The 15,181-nt window shown below is 42.0% G+C and overlaps 1 protein-coding gene across 2 annotated transcripts in view; it reads left to right on the top strand.

The window, feature by feature from the left end:
* Nucleotides 1-15,181, top strand: part of CHN2 (chimerin 2) — a 313,925-nt gene that overhangs the window by 159,330 nt on the left and 139,414 nt on the right. For both annotated transcript variants that reach the window (XM_007981751.3, XM_073009016.1), the window contains exon 3: nt 9,530-9,585. In XM_007981751.3, coding sequence (XP_007979942.1) covers nt 9,530-9,585 — 56 coding nt within the window. The remainder of the gene's footprint in view (nt 1-9,529; nt 9,586-15,181) is intronic.

Genomic DNA, 15,181 nt, shown 5'->3' with positions numbered 1-15,181 from the left:
CTCTCAATCACATTGATTGACTTAAGCCAAAAGTCCAGAGGCACTGACTTCAGACATGACTGTTCCAGCAACTCAAATGACATTACCAAAATCCAGTGTATATTTCTTCCTTTCTTGGCTCTGCTTTCCTAGATTTGACTCTACTCTTACTATGTTCTTCCCTTGGGATCCCCCTGTAACTATCAACAATATCAGGGCAGTGGCTTTCTTATCCAAAAGCAACAGGCAAAGGGACAGTCTGCTTTCTTGATACATCTAACAAAGTCTCAGAATTGAGTCTCAGCCCTAATTGACCTAGGTTACCCATTTCTGACTCTATCACTGTGGTCAGGGATGTGCTGACTGCCCTAAACCAATCAGGACTCACCACTGGAATTCAGGAAAGGATCAACCCCATATAACCCTGTATAACATGATTGGAAAATTTGGAGTAATATTGGAAGCAGGAAGATGAAAATGGATGCTGGGAAGGCAACCATAAATATCTGGCTAAGAAATTTAGAAGAGTAAGAGTAAGAAATCAGCTCTCTCAATATTTTATATAAATTATAGTGTTCATTAATTTTACTCCTTCATTCAACAAATGCATATTAAGTCTCTGTCTTAAGCCAGACACTGTGCTTAGAGTTGGGCCACAAAGATGGATAAGATCGCAAGGAACCATGATGCCACGTGATGGCCTTTAAGTCCCTGCCCTCTCTGCTCCTTTCCTTTTCTTAGAAGCTAACTTCATGGCTCACTGAGCTGTTTCCGTAGAATAATCTTGTCCCAAAGTACCATACATCTGCAGCTAATTCTTAACTCTCAAGACTGAACACAAGAAACATTGATGAAGTCACTGAGAAAGCTTTGGTTTCAATGCTCTAAAAGAAAAGCTACTTTCTTTTCTTTTTTTTTTTTTTTTTTTTTTTTTGAGACGGAGTCTCGCCTGTTGCCCGGGCTGGAGTGCGGTGGCCGGATCTCAGCTCACTGCAAGCTCCGCCTCCCGGGTTTACGCCATTCTCCTGCCTCAGCCTCCCAAGTAGCTGGGACTTGGGACTACAGGCGCCAGCCACCTCACCCGGCTAGTTTTTTGTATTTTTTTAGTAGAGACGGGGTTTCACCGTGTTAGCCAGGATGGTCTCGAACTCCTGACCTCGTGATCCGCCCGTCTCGGCCTCCCAAAGTGCTGGGATTACAGGCTTGAGCCACCACGCCCGGCGAAGAAAAGCTACTTTCAAGTTCACTTAAAAATAATAATAAAGCTACATTCTAAACGTTAAGCCAGAACTGTATAAACTTTTTGCCTCGAGCAGGCAAGTTCAAAAGCCAACCACCATGGTTATGCTCTGAAAGATTTTCTTTCTTAAGAGGCCAAGTGCCAATTAGGCAGCAGATGCAGTGGCTGACAGCTCTCCCTGGAGGCTCCCCTGGGCAGCAGGTCATGCAGGCATAGCTTGTGCCTGTTTTACAGATATGAAATTTAGAGCCTCAGAACCCTGATCTACAGAATCCCAGCATCAGAATCACTTGGGAACGATATTTATGATAATTATTCCTCAGCTTTACCACAGATCTCTGGATCAGAAAAGTGGGGGGATGTGCAGTGTATCAAACCCCACAGGTTTCTCTTATGCATGCTTATGCCTGAAGCCCCTCAGTGTGTGGGCAACTGTCATCTCCTGCTAGAGGTTTTTCACAGTGCCATTAGACAAGATAATTAAATCCCCATTAAGACTTGACATTCTGGCCGGGCGCGGTGGCTCACGCCTGTAATCCCAGCACTTTGGGAGGCCGAGGCAGGCGGATCACCTGAGGTTGGGAGTTCGAGACCAGCCTGACCAATATGAAGAAACCGTGTCTCTACTGAAAATGCAAAATTAGCCGGGCATGGTGGTGCATGCCTGTAATCCCAGATACTCAGGAGGCTGAGGCAGGAGAATCCTTGAACCTGGGAGGTGGAAGTTGCAGTTAGCCGAGATCATGCCATTGCACTCCAGCCTGGGCAACAAGTGCGAAACCCCATCTCAAAAAAAAAAAAAAAAAAAAAAAAAAGACTTGACATTCTGTTAGCAAGGCAAGGCCTTCCCATGGCAGACTGGAGGGTGAATTTGAGCCAAAGAAAACTTCTAAAGTACCTATAATTCCCTGCGCATAAGGTTTTTCCATGAAAACTGGGATGACATGAGCAGTGAACAGGGTCATACTGGCTCAGTGTCATGGCCAAGTAGCTGGATTCAGCTCCTGGGTCCATATACCCTCCTTAGAAAGAAAGAAGTAGACTGTTAGAAGCCATCCCTGCTGGATCTCTTAGGAACTGGTGGAGCTGGCCTGGGCTTCAAGGCCACCCAGGCTGTGGGCTTTCACCCATTAGCAGTCTGATTCTGTTCCCAGAGTGAGTCAAGTTTTCTTACTGAAGAAAAAGTAAAACAGTCTGTCAGTGAGCTCTCAATTTCTCAATCTGCTTTGGGTTTCTTGGGGAGTTAGGGAGCTCCACCTCCCTGTTCCCCAGTGACTGCCACCCCTGCCAAACAGCTTACTCTGGTGCTAAGAATTCTCTGGTGTGCGGCAGAGGGCCCGGGGCTGGGAATTCCTGGCACATATGTGGGACATTGCTGCAGAAGCAATTCCATCACATCACCTCTCAGCTCACAGACCACCCAAGAATTGACATACATTATTGCATGTGACTTGTGAAATGTGTCTGTTGAACAAGGAAAATTCAAGAAGCAACGTTTTCAGATTATGTGATAAATTTCAGTTATATTGAACTCTGCCTCAGAGATTTTTTTCGTGGATGTTTGTTCTGCTATAGCTAACCTTGAAAATGATGGGCGGGCTCTCATTTGAAGCTAAGAGAAGAGATTGGGCCTATTTTTATATGGCTGCCATGGTCATTGATTGTCATCTCGTTATCTTTATAGCCAGCTAAGTAACCCAGATGGCAAATAGGCTTCTGTGCCTACTTGCCAACTTCTGTTGTTTGGAACAGCATAGAACAGGGTTTTGCAGATTCTGAGACCTGCTCATTGAGAAATAAGTCATCAAATAATGATGTCTGCTGCCGAGGGGACAGGAGAGAGAGGTGGCAGTCCCTCGCTTCTGGGGTTTGCCTTCCCTCTTCCCTCTTCCAAGTCGCCTCTGGCTGGGATTGTTCTTTGTTGGTTGTGAGATTGGTGAATTACCAAATTTTTCTTTGCTAAAGCTCAGAGGGTCCCTAGAGAATGCAACTGTGGGATTTAGCCTGTTGACATAGGAGAGGAACTGTCCAGAAATGTTCCATCACCTGCATCCTTTATTTGTGTAGTAGCATCTCAGTCTCTCAGTCACTCAGGGTCCCTCCTTCCATTCGCTTTGTAAACCAGTCTTGTCGATTCCCTTTTGAATCTCTGAGACCATCAACTCATCTTCACATCTGCATTTGCACCAGTGTTATCTTAACTCACACTTTCACAACCTCATCTGTGCACCAGTAAAACACTGTTCTCTCTTGCTTCCATGTCTCCAGTGTTCCCCATGTCTGATCCCTCTTTCAGCAAGGCAAAGGACAGTGGCTCCTACTTCTAGATGTGCATGAGTCTCTTGAAGAGCTTTAAAAAGAACAGATTTGGGGGCCTCTGGCCGGACTGGGAGAGTAAGCATTGCCAGAGATGGAGTCTGTGAATCTGTATTATTTTATAACAACTCCTCGGAGATTCTAATGTGAGCAGCTCCTCATGGGCCCTCTCCACCATCTAGTTAGGCAACCACTGGCTCAGGCTGAAAACTACAGGCTTTGGGTTTTGGAAATCGAGACTATGAATCTTGATTTCATCTTATGATCTGCGTGACCTTGAGCATCTTCAAAGCTGGTAGGCGACTCTGCTACCTTATTAGTGAGGGGAATAACAAGTTACCTTGGAAGCTTTTTGGGAAGATGAAGTGAGAAGATGCATATAATGTGCCTGGCACATGGTCTGTGCCCAGAAAAGGGCAGCATTTATTCTTCTGAATAACCTTATCCCTGTTACCAATATTTTTAAACAGAGTAGATCATGGCTTTTGCTCAAACATGTGACTGTCCTTTTGTTACAGACAGGAGGATAGTGACAGTCCCCAGCATGTCATTCAAGGTCCAGCCCCACATAGCCTTCTCACACATTCCGCACCCTGGCTCAGCAGCCACACTGGCCTCTTGCTGACCAGTCAGCTCATCATTTCCTTTCCCTGCAGTTCCTCTTTCCTCTATCTGTAACCTTCTCTCTTCTCTACCTGCAGAACCCTTCTAATCCTTAAGGAGAGCTCCCTGCCTCTTCCCTTGGGAAGTTGTTCTGACCACTTGAGTAAATAGAATAGCTTCCTCCTCTTCCCCCATTAAAGCACTTGGCCCACCTTGGTTTTGTGTCTCTATGCATGTCCCCCATCACTGGCGTCTCCTCAAAGGCACAGATTGTGACCCGTGGGTCGTTAGATACAGTCTGTTCATTCACCAAATAATTAAAAATACTTTCACAAAGCCACTTCAGTCACAAGTGTGAAGCCTAAAGTGTGAGCTTCAGGGTCTAGTTCCCCATGGTGTTCCCCATATCACTGTTGGTTTCAGAGGCATTAATAATGAGAAGAGAAGAGTGAATAGGATTCTCTCACTGTGAATTCTATAGTCCTTCTTAGATCTAGAACTCTGTGGTTCTAGGAGATGGCCCCTTTGACTCCTGCTACACACACTGTCAGTAACATTCTGCTAAAAAGCAGCTTAGTAGTATTGGGCTGATTAAAGAGGAATAAAGGGATACATATGCATTAAACATGTACTACAAGGCTGAGCATGCTGGCTCACGCCTGTAATCCCAGTGCTTTGGGAGGTCGGGGCGGGTGGATCACTTGAGGTCAGGAGTTCGAGACCAGCCTGACCAATATGGTGAAACCCCGTCTCTACAAAAACACAAAAATTAGCCAGGCATGGTGATGCATGCCTATAGTCCCACCTACTTGGGAGGCTGAGGCAGGAGAATCGCTTGAACCCAGGAAGTGGAGGTTGCAGTGAGCTGAGATTGTGCCACTGCACTCTAGCCTGGGCAACAGAGCGAGCCTCCATCTCAAACAACAACAGCAACACCACCACCACCACCATCTACTATGTGCCAAGCACTGTTCTAGATGCTGGGGATTCTGCGGTGCACAGAACAACGTCCCTGTCCTCAAAGGGCTTACATTTTAGTCAAGGGAGATGGTACACAAAATAAATAAACACAATATTTATGTCTTGTTTATTAATTGTGTTAATGATGATGAGTGCTGTGAAGAAACTTAAAACTATATAAGGGAACAGAGGGATAGGGTGGAATTTTATACAGGCAAGTCAGGAAAGACCTCCCTGATAAGGTGAGATTTAAGCAGATATTTGAATGAAGGGAGAGAGTGAGCCGTGTGTATATCTTGGGAGTGAGTAATCCAGATGGAAGGAACAGTAACTGCAAAAGCCCTGAGGCATGGGAGATATAAACCAGGGAAGCAGGGTTGATGGCACCCATCTGTATTCGCAGCTACTTGGGAGGTGGAGACAGGAGGATTGTTTGAACCCAAGAGTTTGATTCCAGCCTGGGCAACATAGTGAGACCCCATCTCTTAAAAAAAAATAGACTAACAGTCAAACCAGGGGCTTTGGAATCAAAAGCTTGTATTTTAGCTCTATGCCCTGCCCTGGAGCAAATATTTAACTTCTCTGCACTGTTCCTCATCCCCTATCCAGAATGATAATGACACAAAGTTATTTTTTCTGGTTTCTTAAGAAGATTTAATACATGTTATTCCTGACACATGGCAGGCACTTGGTATGCTGGTGCCCTTCTCTTCTCCCAGACTCTCCATTCATTCTGAAAGCCTCCACATAATGCTAACTGTGGTATCTGGCATATAGCAGATGCTCACATATTTGCTTGTAAGAATTGCAAAGGAGCACTTAGCTAAAAATGCTTCTCTTTTATAACAGGTATGTTTCCTTTGCCACCCCCATTAAAAATGGTATTCACAAAGCCATTTCAGTCATATATCACTGTTGGCTTCAAGAAGCATTGACAATGGGAAGAGAAGAGTGGATAGGATTCTCTGAATGTGAATTCTGCAGTTCCTCTGCGATTTTAGGAGATGGCCATTGCATGCTCATTAACAGTAACATCCTGCTAAAAAGCAGCTTCGTAGTTTTGGGAGTGATTCCAGAGGAATAAAGGAATTCCGTGTAGCCTCCCTGGTGATTAAGGAGGGCATGAGCTATACTGGGGTAGCCAGAGGAATGTCCACAACTGTTTCTCTGTCTTTGATTGACCAACTCTTCCGCATGTATTAAAAGAAGCCTTCTCTGACCTTATCTCTTATAGCTTTTTCTTTTGAATAAGCAATACATATGATTCAAAACTCAAAACAACATAAAGTATACATTGAGGAATCTTTGTCCCACTCCTGTCCTTGTCTTTCTTTTTATCCCCTGAAGGTAAATGCTTTTCTTTCTTTCTTGTTCCTTCCAGAGTTTCTTTATACAGCTGTAAACAAAACTAAATATACATTATTATTTTACTCCGTTTCTTAAAATGAATGTGTACTCTGTGTATTTATGGTTTTGTGTGTGTGTGTGTGTGTGTGTGTGTGTGTGTGTATTTTACCTTGCTCTTTTTGCTTAACAGAATATCAAGAGTATCGATCCAGGTCAGTGCGTAGAGAGCTTCCTCAGTCCTTATTACAGGGGCATGGTATCCATCAGAAGACGTACCATAGTTAATTTAACTATTTCCTTCTAACAAAGATTGGTAAACCAAGCCTTGAAAAGATGATCCTTGCCAGCCCTGTACTTACTATACTATTTCATAAAAACATTTGGGCCTCTCACTAAAGCTGATAGGGTTCTTGAAAATAGAGGCTGTGGTTTTATTTGTATTTATATCCATAGCACCTCGACAAAACCTGAGGATACAAGACAAGCAAAAACAAACATGATGCCTTGCTTCATGGCGGGACTTACAACATGCAGGGAGAGATCATTGTTTTTGGAACTCACACCAATAAATACAAAACTATAATTGTTGATAAGTTATATAAAGGAAAGTACAGGGGATTGTAAGAGCATAGACTAGGGTGATGTCTTTGGATCTGGTGTGAGTGATGTCAAGAAGGACTCCTCTATGAAATTGATATTTGAACTAAGGACATGATGATAAGGGGCAGATGACAAGAGGTAGAGAAGGAGTAGAGGAAGATGTCATAGACAGAAGGAATAGCATATGCAAAGGCCCTGTGGTTGAAGGGAGCACTGCGTATTTAGGGAAAGGGGAGGAAACAAACTTGGCTGAGCAGAGAGCATGACACATGGTAATACTGTAGAAGGAGACAGGCAAAAGCATGTGGGGCATTTGATCTTCCTCTGAGAGCAATGTGAGGGCATGTAAGGGGAGTGACATGGTCTTGTTTTAAAACAGTCATTCTAGCCACCAGGGAAAAAACAGGCTGCAGGATGGGAAGAGTCCAGAGCTTGGAGTAGGGTGTTAATGATAGTGATGAAGAGGAGTTGACAGACTTTGGAGATGTTTCAAAGCAAACGTGACGGGTCTGTTGATGAACTGACCATCTGAGGTGTGATGAACAACTTCTAGGATGCTGGCGGCTAGAGAAATAGGATGAATAATGGCTCCTTCACTGATATCAGAATTCCCAGAAGCCTAGATTTAGAGGAAAAGATCTTGAGTTCAACTTTTGACATATTGAAGTTGAGGTCCGTTTTCTTTTGAGAAAGTCAGGAGGAATCTGTAGGAAGTAAGGTATACATCCTGGAGCTTAGAGGAGGGTTCTGAGCTGAAATATGGGAGCCTTTGTGTGTAGGAGATAAATGAAGTGTTAGAGTTGGAGGAGATTCCCTAGGGAGAAGAAAGAGAATGAGACCTGAAGAGGGTCTAAGGTAAGCCTTGGGTCTCTCCTATGGTCAGTGGACAGGTAGAGGAGGAGGAGGAGCAGCAACATGCATAGGAAAGAGGCAGCCAGGATCAAAGGAGGAAGACCAGGAGGGTGGTGCCATGGAAGCCAATGGAAAGAGATAGCACAAGGTGAACAGTATGTGTCAATTGGTCGACGATCTCACGTGCAAGGCCGTTCATCTTTCCTCCACCTAGTCCCACTTTCCATGTATTGGTCCATTGGGATCTGAAAGCTCTTTCTCTATAGGGAGGCAGGTGTGTAGAAGCCTTCTTTTTATCTGTCTGTCATTTTTGGTGTCCTGAGCTAAAGGGTTATGTTGAACTCTGTTTTCCTTTCACAGATGACTACAGTCATCCTTAGGTGACACATTAGTATGGGTGACCTACACCTAGAAATGTGGTACATTTCAAAATGTATAGAGGGTTAGATAGCTCCTTCTCTGTGCTAAAACCAGGTGGTTTGCACTAATTAGGTAAGAAAATAACCACGTTCAGCCAAAGACAATGGGGAGCCATAAATACAAAATATATTCCATCATTTTTATCTGTGTTTCCATATGATCACCTGCCCTTCAATTACATTTTTTTATTTTTAGACCAAAAAATAGATCAGAAAGTTTTGCTTATCTTATTACATTTTCTAGGAAGACTTTGTCAGATCTGGTTTTTTTAAACTTTTTGTAGATTTATTCCATTTAAAATTAATTCTTTCCTCTTCAGGATTCTGAAGATAACATCAACTTTTTTTTTTGTTTTTCAACCTGTATTTTCACGGAAGTAGAATCCAAAGGTACCTGCTTAGGATAGCTTTTCCCTTTAGCAGAAATAAGCAGACTAGCTGAGCAGCAGAAAAATCACTCATTATATTCTGAAAAATCACCAATAATTGTCTGATAAATTGCTTTATATACAATGACCTGCTTTCCTCCATGCTTAAGACTGAAAGTCTGTCTTTAAATGAGGTTAGGAAGGAGTTATTATTATTTAAGATGAGAAAGCACCCAGGAAAGAGGAATGACAGTGGATGGAAAGTCATCAAATGGATGAGAATTCACAGTGTGATAGACAGGGCAAAAATGGAGGGAGAAAAGAGCGAGAAATGGCTTGGTGTTTCACTCACTCAGAATCAGTTATATCTTTGTACATAACTAACATCTCAGAGAATCACACTCCTCTTAAAATGCCAGTTCTTTTCCTGGTATGTCTAGAGACATCGGCATTTAAATTCAGGAATCCTATTATATGATCTTACTACTCAGTTACTCACAAGTAGAATTTCATCTTTAAAATAGTCAAAATAATTTTGGCCATATTTGGTCTTCCAAGAAAGCCATAAAATGAACAATGCCAGTAACAATTATGAAACTAAATTGGCCTTATAAGAATAAAAAAATCAATTTTGCAAGTTTATATTCACAATGACTAATTTCCATATAAATGATCTGACTTTATCCAGTCTAAAAAATGTGCCTGTATTATCTTGTTTTTTTATATTTGCAATTCTTGAGGTGTACTTAGGTGGAAATATTTGAAGGCATGTTGATATGTGTTGCAGTATTGTAATTCTAATTATTTCTCTCTCTCTGTCTTTTTTTTTTTTTTTTTTTTGGCAGTATATCAGTTACAGCAAGAGGCACCTCGTCCCAAGAGAATCATTTGTCCTCGGGAGGTCAGTACTCAGCTATTTCCAATACACCTTGTTAAATATGATGAATTGTCAGCACTGCATAGAGAGTGGAGGGATTTCAGGTTTCCTGGGAGTTGATTTCTATTAACGTTTGTTAGAGTGTCGAAAAATTTAACATCTTCATCATCTATATTTTGACATCAGACATTATTTAAAAAATACTAACAAACCAACTTGGATTCAGATGTCTCCTATTTTTAACCATTACCGAGACAAATTAAACAACCTTTGTAAACACCAAAAAATGTGTATTCTGGATGTTTTCTTTGTTAATAGCCTTTTGATTCTTTTAGCATTTTTTATTATGAAATGCTTACAGTAGAGAAAGTACAGGGAATAAGAAACCTCTGGGTATTTTCAGTGCCCATATTTAGTAAATCTTTATGCTTGGTCATATTTACATGATATTTTAAAATAATAAAGGCTGACAAAACAGTGATGAGGTTTTAATTCTAACTTTCCTTAATCCACGAATCAGTTCTCTGAGTGTGGGATGCCAGCAAGATCTGAAAGGCAGGACTAAGGCTCTATTTTCTGTTTTTATTCTGATCAGTTTCTTTAATAGCATACTTAATATCCTTCAAATCAAAGGCCCATGGGTCCTTGCTTATTTTTGTCATCGCTGGGATTAGATATAGAGCTGCGGATAGCTTTTAAAGTGCCATGCATGCCTTATCAAGAGGGAAAGGCTTCAATTCCAACACTCTTGAGATTCACTCTTGAACATTAGTACTTTTTGGATCAGGTTTTGAACCTGTTTCAAAGACTCATGTCCATGCAAACCCATACTCAGAGCCAAGTTATCATGATTTAATACATTTTTCTACATAAAATTTTACATCTGTTGAAGGGCAATGAAATTCATCAGGTCATCTCAATTTTAGGACACAGTAGACTTTGTCATCCCAGGCATATGACTGGAGAGGAAGAAATATCTGTTGCTTAAGGAAAAATCCAGGATGAGTTCCATTTATTTCGTACTCTGATCTTGTCCTGTCATTAACTCTGGGGTCAATATATTCAAATAATATATTCAATAATATTTGTTATTCAATAACCAAATCCAATAATATTCAATATTTTTTCAAATGAGAGAAAAATAGGATAAATACAAATTTTTGAATGAGATGCACTAAATAAGAGTGTTCTCAGTGCAAATTAAGACACAAGTTGCTAAAGTTTCCTTCACTCCTGCTTTTTATTGAGTGTTTCTCCATCAGAAAAATTATTGCCTTGTGTAAGGAAGTAGAGGAATTTAAATGTCTCAATGAAAAAAATATTTGTAAAATTAGAATACAACTAAAGACTCTATCTAGGGGCATTAATAAAAAGACACTAGGGAAGGTCAGGCACCAGAACTTGAAATGCAAACAGATAGCAAATAGTCATTCATTTATCTGTTTATTCTGTAAATATATATGGAGAGCCTACTCTATTTGAGCTCTGGTCTTGTTGTGGGGAATATAGCAAAGGACTTGGCTATTGGCATTTTGAATATTATAATAAAAGACAACAAAAGTATGGTGTAATTAAATATATATTTAAGATTTTGTCTCTGTATAGTGTGTGTGTGTGTGAAAGAGACAGAGACAGAGAGAGAGAGAGAGAGAGAGAGAGAGAGAGAGAGGACATCTCTCGGTTTCTCAAAATCCTTGGAACCATGTCAGTTGTCCCTTAAGGCAGGTGGAGTGTTAGCAGTGGAGGTAGGCGATTCAGATTATCCTTGTACAGACTCTTCCTAGAGTTCCGCTGAAACTCTTCTGCCATCCAGCGGGCTGAGGGTCCACTGCGTATCTGTTTGCTGTTGCAGTGCCATCACCATCTGCTGTGACTAAAGGATATGGTGCCCATGTCTCTTCTTTCCCCTCTTGTCTGCCTGTTAAACCATGCTCTTCACCTTTTGACCTTACCAATTTGATATCTTAGTGAGGGATGTCTGGTCAATGCTTGCTTTCCTCTAGAATTCCATATCCCGTTTCTGCCACGAAACCTAACGTGAAATGGAGATTCATCAGCTCCCTTGCCTCAGCAGGCAGCATGGGGCCCATCCAGCCAGGCAGGTGTCAGATAGTAACAGGTCAAGTTTGCCTGAAGAACAGGTGCTGCTCAGATGAGCGTCTGCAGGACTAGCTTCAGTTCCCTTTGTTCTCTAGTTTGTCCTCCAGTTTGATGTTATCTGCAGATAATTACTGCCCAAATTCCCAAGCCTCCCAGCAGCTGGCCTCCTGCAAGTGAAGGCACCACTTTCTCTTGCATGTTGGTGAAACAGTTTCCCCTACTACAGATGGTGTTTAGTCATACGTCTTGTTGTCTTGTAACACACCTCCATGCTTGGGAGACATGCCTAATGAAGACAGAAAGCCTTTCTGTGTGAGTTTGTGGCCAGGGAGATTGAAGCTTTATTTACACATTTACATAAAGCAGTAAAGGCTGTTTAAAACAATGAGTTATTTTTTCTATGTACATTTTCCTGTTACATCTCATCCCTTAGCTAAGAGCCCACATCTTCCTCTTCTACACAGCTCTGGGCCCTTTTTCTTGGTCTTCAATCCATCTCCTCCCAGCTACTCTTCCCTGGTCCCTAGCGTGGTAGCTCCAGTATACTCAATCTCTGTTGTTTCTCTGATGACTCATACCTTCCTGGGCTATGGGCCTCTCCCAGGTTAGGACCTGCCAGTTCCACATGATAAATACCCACATTAGAGCACCAAGCAAAGTGTGCAATTATAGAGATGTGGAACACTGTCCCTCTAGGGTATAGACATAGGCCAGTCTGCCTTGATACATGGTGGTTATCAACAGATACCAACTACCTAGTAGAATTTGCTAGGGAGCTGGGTGGGTCAAGGGTACAGACTGATTCAGCAGGCAAAATCCACATACTTATCGAATCCAGGAAAGCAGGGAGCTCAGCTGCAGAGTCAGCTTGGACTTGTTTTGACTTCTTTTTTTTTTTTTTTATTTTTTTTTTTATTTTTTTATTTTTTTTATTTTTTATTTATTTATTTATTTATTTATTTATTTATTTATTTATTTTCTTTTTTTTTTGAGACAGAGTCTCGCTCTGTCGCCCAGGCTGGAGTGCAGTGGCGCAGTCTCGGCTCACTGCAAGCTCCGCCTCCCGGGTTCACGCCATTCTCCTGTCTCAGCCTCCCAAGTAGCTGGGACTACAGGCGCCCGCCACTGCGCCCAGCTAATTTTTTTCTATTTTTTAGTAGAGACGGGGTTTCACCATGGTCTCGATCTCCTGACCTTGTTATCCGCCCGCCTCGGCCTCCCAAAGTGCTGGGATTACAGGCGTGAGCCACCGCGCCCGGCCCTGTTTTGACTTCTTGCTCCACCACTTTCTAGCTACCTGACACAGAGCCAACCACTTACTCTCTCAGGGAGATTAAGGCCTAACCCAAGGATAAGCACCTACTTTGCAGGGTTGCTATAAATGGCATATGTGGGTCAAGTGTCCAATATGGTGCGTGCTGCATAATGGGTACTCAGTATTGTTCATGATTCATGGCAGAGTCAGAAACCTGTGAAGAACAGGCTCTGAGCTAGTCATTAGGGACAGAGTCAAAGTGATGACAGTGTTCTCTGAATGTAAGGGTAAGAGGCAGTGATCAAGAAGAAAGCAAGATGCCCAGGTCAGGAATTAAGCCACCAGGAAAAAAGATACTGAGGATGAAGAACAGAAGGTCCAAGCAGCTGAACAACAGCTCTGGCGCCAATTAAGCCAGGCAGGGTCAGGTCCTGAAATAACAGTTTATTGCTTTCTTGAAGCTTTACCACTGCAAATTAGTATTTATTGAGCAGCCGCAGCACCTGGTGCTCTGCTGGCATTTCCTCAACACTCCATGCCAACAGATGCAAAACATCTTCCCATATGCAGAATTCTTGCTGCTTTTTCTGTCAACTATCAGTCAGTCACATCATAAGCATTTATTAGTTACCAAATGTGTGCCTAGGTTGTCCGTCACAAACTGTGTGGAATATTGACTCTCAAATTTGTTTCTCTAGCCAAGATCTTTACCCGGGGCTCCAGACACCTCTATCCACCTGTCCACTGGACCTCCTCAGGTCGCTGTCTCACAGGCCACCACCAGCCTCATGTTCAGAATAGAACTAGGCCCTGCTTCATTGGATGGCACCTAACTTCAGACACCTGTACTTCTCCCTTCCCTACCCTCACCCCTTTCTCCTCCATTCTTAGCATCAAGTCTATCTCCAGATATATCTTGCATTGTCCACTGTACTCTATCCTCATGAATGTTGAGTGGTTTGGGCCATTGTCATTTCTTGCCTGGATTTCATTGCAGATAAGGAACCTCCCACCTGATCCCCCTGCTTCCACTCCTCGCAGGTTCCCTGCAGCTCACATGTGCATATACACACACACTCCAGTCACCAGACAGGAGCCCAAATCATTGTCGTTAAATACAAATTGGACCCTTCAATAGCTTTCTGTTCCTCTTAGAATAAAAGCAAATTTCTTGCCGTGCCTATGAGCCATAGTTTGCCTCCTGCATCTGTCACTGCCCTGTCTGTACCATTCTTCTCCAAGTGCACTGCCTTTTAGCCCCACTAGATTCTATTCCCATTCATTAAAAAAAAAAAAGAAAAAAAAAGAAAGAAAGAACAAGAAAAAAACACAGTTGCTATTACTGGGCCTTTGCACTTGCCCTTTGCCTGAAATTCTCAGACCCAGGTTCTCTGCACATCTAGGTTTCAGGTCAAATTTCACATAATAAGAGGCCCTTCCTAAACTCCATAAAAAAGTAGAACCTCCCAACCCTTGAAGCTTCTCTGTCGTATCGCCTTATTTATTGTGTCTGTGGCACTTCATATACTCTCTGATACACTTTCTTAACATATTTGATTGTTGCTTGTATGTGTCTCTCCAGGAGCATACAAGCTCCAGAGACTTCATCAGTCTTAATCATAGGTATATCCTTAGCAGTGAGCATAGCCAAGCAACAGTGGGGAATCAGTAAATAAATAAGTAATTTTCAAAATGATGACAAAAAGGATAGCGATTGCTAGCATAAGGAATTTGGGATTCTCAAACTATTACTAATAGCATATCAGATTTACTCAATGCTGTTATTAGTGTAGTGAGCTAGACTTTTGGCAATTGTTAAGGTACTAACTTAAACACAGACTAAAGTTTTTTCCTGGACTAATCCAAGTTTCTTCTTGGCCTCTCCAAAAGGCCAAAATGGCAAGATATACTTGTGTGACTCATTGAAAGTTAAGTTCCCCTAAAATTACCTCAAGCCTACACTAAATAAGCAGAAGTTCTTTTGTGACTGTAAATGATTTGGTGTCATTTGCCTTCTTTGAAATTGCTGTAGTGAATATGGGATTATAAAAAGCAATTTCAAAAAAGGAAAATGCAATGGCATAATATTATTTCAAATTGTTCTCCATTTTATATAGCTTCTTTCCTTCTCCTTGCTATGGAATAGTCTATTTTGGAAAACTTTTTTAATGCAGAAATGGATGGTAGAGATTTCTAGCATTCATGATCAGAATCAGCTTTTTCCTTGATGATCAGAAGTTAGGCCGAGTACTGACGGCGATGGAC

This window comes from Chlorocebus sabaeus, chromosome 21, assembly GCF_047675955.1.
Source record: "Chlorocebus sabaeus isolate Y175 chromosome 21, mChlSab1.0.hap1, whole genome shotgun sequence".
Taxonomy (NCBI): Eukaryota; Metazoa; Chordata; class Mammalia; order Primates; family Cercopithecidae; genus Chlorocebus; species Chlorocebus sabaeus.
The sequence above is the reverse complement of the archived record's forward strand: the minus strand, read 5'-3'. Positions and strand labels throughout refer to the sequence as shown.